The 6,000-nt window shown below is 28.8% G+C and overlaps 1 protein-coding gene across 1 annotated transcript in view; it reads left to right on the forward strand.

Annotated features, from left to right (window-relative positions):
• Nucleotides 1-6,000, forward strand: part of LOC113386542 (probable serine/threonine-protein kinase nek3) — a 32,783-nt gene that overhangs the window by 25,009 nt on the left and 1,774 nt on the right. The window contains exons 16-17 of the mRNA XM_026624322.1: nt 1,287-1,466; nt 1,861-1,925. Of these exons, the coding sequence (XP_026480107.1) occupies nt 1,287-1,466; nt 1,861-1,925 (245 nt within the window). The remainder of the gene's footprint in view (nt 1-1,286; nt 1,467-1,860; nt 1,926-6,000) is intronic.

Genomic DNA, 6,000 nt, shown 5'->3' on the forward strand with positions numbered 1-6,000 from the left:
ATGTACATAGTTTACAAAGCAAAATTTATATCTCTCATTTTAGTTATCACAAAACCTATTATATCATATATGAAATATGATAGCAAAAATCTATCGTTGTTGTTTTAAACTGTGTTATTGATGTTATGTGATTATTAATAGATGATTTTTAAAATTCAAATATGATGTTTTTTTATTTTTATCTTAATTGCCTACTCATACAATATTAAAAGTTTTACTTCAATCGCGTGTGATCCTTACGCGCACTCTTTTTTTTTTATATATTTTTGGGGAAATTCTACCTTATAACATAGCGTTGTCATGTCAACACTATTTCATGCTTGTTTATTGATAGTGAAAACTACAAAAATGTCTATCTATTTGCTGTGCGATCAGGCGTATTTCACATATAAACAAGCAAGGAAGAATGTTATGATAACTGCATCATCGAATATTCTGTTATCATGATACTCTTCCAGAGACATTTCCCGGCGTTGCCATGACAACGTTATGTTATGATGCAGAATAGCCTCATTAGCCTAGTTTAGTAATGTAGTTTTATTTAATTAATTAGGATTTTTTTAATAAATTTGTCATTTTTTTAAATTCGTATCCAGGAAGGAGATGTATTGACAGCTCGATTTCGACTTGATTGCGAACCGATAAACAAAAATGAAAATTTATGGTTTATTATAACTGTAATTATTCAACAGGTACCAGGATAAGGAATTTGGATTTATGAGTGGTTTTGCAATTTTTTGCCAATGAGAGAATGTCTATAACTTCATACGCTAATTTTGCTAATATAATATTAATTGCATGGAGTTGGATTATAAAAATGTTCGAGAAGCATGAGTATTAACATAAAATTTGGTCCAATTTAAAATTATGCCAAAAAGTTTTTATAATTAAGTGGCCAATTTTGTTGTAACATGGACGATAACAAAGCGTTGTTATGGCAACGCTATTTTATCCTTCTTTCTTGGAACATTGTTTATATGTAAAATACGCTTGATCGTACAGCCAATAGACATTTACCATTTACTACCAAGAAAGAAGAAAAAGATAAAGATAGCGTTGCCATAACAACGCTATGTTATCGCAAAATTGTCCCCTAAATGTTATTGCAGGCTTAAATTAGGACTTTAATGTTTCAAAATCAAATGGCTTGTTAGGAAAATCCATATTGTCCTCTTGTTTTATATTTATTACCTATAATAACTTTCTTCTTATATTTTTTTGACTAACCTAAAGAGTGTAAAATTAGATTTTTTAAGTACTTAATTATTTAATTTTCATTTTTTCAGACCCAATTGGAAGACAAAGAACGAACCGTGCAACTGCTGCAGCTGCAGATGACCAAGTACTCACAAAATAGAACCAATGGGTTGCAAGGTAACCAAAATCAGAACCAGGTTCTGTCCAATTTACCTATTAATGGCGTTTCTGAAGATAAAGCAGTGAATGCTGCCACACAAACCGAAAGGGTAAGAAAATCTTATATATATATATATATATATATATATATATATATATATAGTTCCATGAAAAATCACTGTTCATAGCCCATTCTTGTCTTATCACTCATGTCTTAACAGTATCATTTTTTGGAACGTGATGCTGTTCTTGAGTCATTTGCAATAAAGATAATTTTAACTTTATAGAATTCTTCTAAATTATCCTTGACCAAAAAATCTTCACATCAAAATAGTGTATGATTTCCTTGAATGTTAATATTCTGTTCTGGGTGTATTTCTATTATCACATACGAAATAAGAATCATATCCTGAAGTTTTTCTGATTTTATGAAACTGTTTTTTTTTTTTTACCGTATTAAATTTGCATTTTTTTTAAATAAGACCAAAAATATTGAACTTTTAGTTGAGACCAATGTCTACTGGCCCGACTACATATCAACAACTAGGAGAAGCGAATGGATTATTGAGGTAATTTCAGTACAAAAAAAATTAGTTTGGTGGTATTAACAATTTGTGTAGATTGTAGATGTATTTAACATTTAATTTACTAACCCCTAAAAATCTAACACAATCCTTTCTGTATGTAGACTTCGAAGGAAAGTGAAATGACCTGGTAACGAATGAAATAAATGACATTCAAACATTTTTGTCAAAAGTACTAACAATAAGTTCAACTAAACCTGCGTTTTAAAAAATAAATAACGATTTTTTATAACAATATTTAATTACACAATTTTGCATCAACCAATGAGTTTTCAACTTTAACATGATAATTAATATCAACAATTTTAATTATTCAATTGTTACTAACAAAATGCGTTTTTGACTAAATTTTTACTTATTAACCTTATATTTTTTTCAAAATTTGAGTTTTTTTTTATTTTTCCCTAGGTACTGCGATCGCTACAATCAGTTGTTGTGTAGTATATTTTTCAAAAATTACGATTTTAAACATTTTTGGATCAGTTTTTCCCAAAATTTGAAAACAGTTTTTAGAGGACATTGGATATTTTAATAATCAGTTATTTAGATTTTATTTTAACGTTAAATTTGTTATGTTATTTATACTACTATGGTTTGTTGTGGGTTATAAATTACCAAAAAATTAAACATGTTATTAATAAATTAAACAAAAATACAAAAAATAAAAACATGTTGCATAACAAAATTTCTGTTAGTATTTCTTCTTAATTTGGAATAACGAGATACAAGGACCAATTTTGCGGTAAAATAGACGATAACATTGCGTTGTTATGGCAACTGGAAAGAATGTTGTCGTAACTGCATCAATAACTAGTGGTGTATGGCATCGTGCCTTAAAGCAAATTGCTGGAACTTCCCGTACCGTAATGAAATATTCGAGAAATTTTAGACGTTTTCAAATATATTATTACAAATACTGTAACTTACATTATTTTTGCTATCTTGTTTTATATCTGAGCAAATCAAATATAAATCATAAATCAATTTATTCTCTCGTAAACATTAACAATCGTCATTTCATTTCGAATTCAATTTCAAAAAAAAAAAAAAATAGTTGCCTCTAATTTACACAAAATTGAAAAAGTGCTCCTATAGTCACAGTATAAACGCATTTGCGAATAATTCTATGCGACATTTTCACTTATACCTTTCTCACCTTGGCGGCATTTTCACATTTTTTAATAGTTTTCACAAAATTGGAAAAGTGCTCCTACATAAACAGTCTAAACGCACTTGGATAAACATTTGTGAAAAACAACCAGAGTGGGGCTTGGGCTGTGCTTAGCCTGTGTATTTTTTAAATTTTTTTTAAATCCAAAATTACATAATTATTTTATGGAAAATAAAAAAAGATGTAATAATTTTTTATCCTCAAAAGCAATTGTTTTGTCCATACGAACAGAAAGTTTTTTAGATCATTCAAATCGGACGATACTCCGTTCTCTCAAAAACTCGATTTGTATTTTCTGCACTCTTTGCTCTGTATCTCCGTAACGGCTGGGCCTGCCTTTGCCAAAAACTAATCAGCACATCTCCCTAGCATAGGGATCAAATGGTAAATGAATCATTTAAATCGGTTGATCCGTGCGCCCGAAAACGTGGACGAAATATTGTATTCATACATACATACACACACACATCCGTTTAGTTTCTGAGGCATGCCAATAAAATGTTCAGAAACCTTCAAAACGTCGAGAAATGCAAAAATTTTCATTTTCGATTTTCGGCCCATTACTATAACTACCCTACGGGCAGTTAATAACTTACGGTACAATGCGCTTGATAGTACAGTAAATAGATAGACATTTTTACAGTTTTTAGTACCAAGAAAGAAGTATAAGAGTTGCCATAACAACGCTTTGTTATCGTCTATTTTATCGCAGATTTGGCCCCATAGCTTTAGGATAGAAAAGTCATGACTACGACTATTCTGTTGTATTAAACAAAATGTGCCATCAATTTTATGTTTTACAACTATAACATTTGCTCTTAAAAATATATACCAATTAAATAAAAATATAAACAATTATACAAACTCAAACTTTGTTCAATAATTTTTTTACTACCTTTATTCTAAATCGACTCCAATACAATTTTTACGCCGCATTTTTCTTCTCCTCGGATTTGGACTTTTTGAATCATTGGTGTCCACGATGTGATTTTCGATGGGTCCACATTTGTCACAGAGTGCGAATTGGCCAGGTAGATTTGTGCGACTGTTTGCTGGCCGTGTGCCTGTTGTGTGCCATCAATGTCATGTGCTTTTTGCAGATCATGCATGCCTGCTCTTATTGTCAGAAGGGCTGTAGTTAGTCGAAATAATAAAGAATAATTTATTTTGTAACTAAAATGCATTTTAAAGTAGCATTTGTTTAATGATGTTGAAGATGCACCTCAATGTTGTAACATAAATTTTAGCTTACTATCTAATTTCTGTGTGGGGTGCACCTTTGATATCAAAATTTGTGACGCATGAATTGACATAAAAATATATTAACACGTTGACCGCCACGATAATATCGGAATATTTCACATGGGCCATGGTAACTTTACTACATAATTTAGTTAAAAATGTAAATTTTCATCTTTTTTTACCAAATTTCATATGTCAGGCATACATGTTTGACGTAGTTTGTCTAGGAATTTCAAGCGTCCCATATTAAAACTTTTTTCCTTTTACCAAATATCAGAGAACATATTAGCGTCAGACATATATGACTGATATGGCGACCAAGATGCTAAAGTCGTGTTTTCCAAAGTTTTTTTTGGCAAAATTCCTGGTAAAACACTATTTTCATATACATGGTCCCGTATTAAAACTTTTTTCTCCTATTATCAAATTGTGTGTGTCAGACATATGTATCTGATATGGTTCATGTTGAATTTCTGATCGTCAAATACATATAACTGACATGGTATTAATGTAGTTTTTTCAGCGTTTTTCGCCAAAATTCCTGGTAAAACGTTATTTTTCATATATAAAACTTTTTTCTTCTATTACCAAATGGCGTATGTCAGACATATGTATCTGACAAATCTCATGTGAAACTTTTTAGCGTTTGATATGACTGACATAGCGATTAAGGTGTTAAAATAAGTTTTTCAAAGTTTTTTTGCCTAAATTCCTGGTAAAATACTATTTTTTACATAACATAGTCCCATATTAAAACTCTATTCTCCTTCTACCAAATTGCGTATGTCAGACATATGTATCTGACAAATGGTTCATGTTGAATTTTTTAGCGTCAAACACATGGACTAACATGGCGATTAAGTAGTTCCAGCGTTTTTTGTTAAAATTTCTGTAAAAACACAATTTTTTGTCACACATATATGACTGACACGGCCCTATGTCATTAATATCAAATATATTAAAAGAAAACGTTTCACGATTTTAACCGCATTTAGTGCATTTTTGTGCAAATATTTAGACATATTAAAAATTGAAACAATGCATTTTTTGCACAAATTAATATCTACTAAAAATTTAATTAGTAATAGAATTATTAGTCATAGAATAATTCACAAGAATTCGAATTAATATGTAAATTTTATTGTTTTGAAAATAATAAAAAGCAATTTTTATTAATTCAAATTTTGTAAAATCTTTTATTTTGTCCTACAATGATCAAATTTATTAAAACTATATTGTATGAAAAAAACAACCTTAAATAAATAAGAATAATAAACTTTAGTCCAAATTAATCTCTGTCAACAATTTTGCCATTATTTATTCATATCAAAAATGACAAAAAATAATACAATTTAAAATAATATTATATTGTAGGTAGTTGTTTATTAAAAATTAATAAGTGGTTTCTAGAAAAAAGTTTTAAAATAAAATTCGTAGCTTTATTGAAAAGAATTTTGTATACGTGCCTTTTTGCTGATTTAAATTATTAATATTTATTGATGTTATGCAAAAATTAATAAAATTTAAAGTTGTTAAAAATACTTTACAATTATTATATTACTAAAAATAAATTAATTATATTATAAAATCTAAATGTTTTAATAGAGTAATAATTTCGAAGAACAAAATTTTAAGATTTATTAAGAA

The sequence above is a fragment of the Ctenocephalides felis genome, unplaced genomic scaffold (assembly GCF_003426905.1).
Source record: "Ctenocephalides felis isolate EL2017-DRISC unplaced genomic scaffold, ASM342690v1 CF-g0.4_SCAFFOLD_03571, whole genome shotgun sequence".
Lineage (NCBI taxonomy): Eukaryota > Metazoa > Arthropoda > Insecta > Siphonaptera > Pulicidae > Ctenocephalides > Ctenocephalides felis.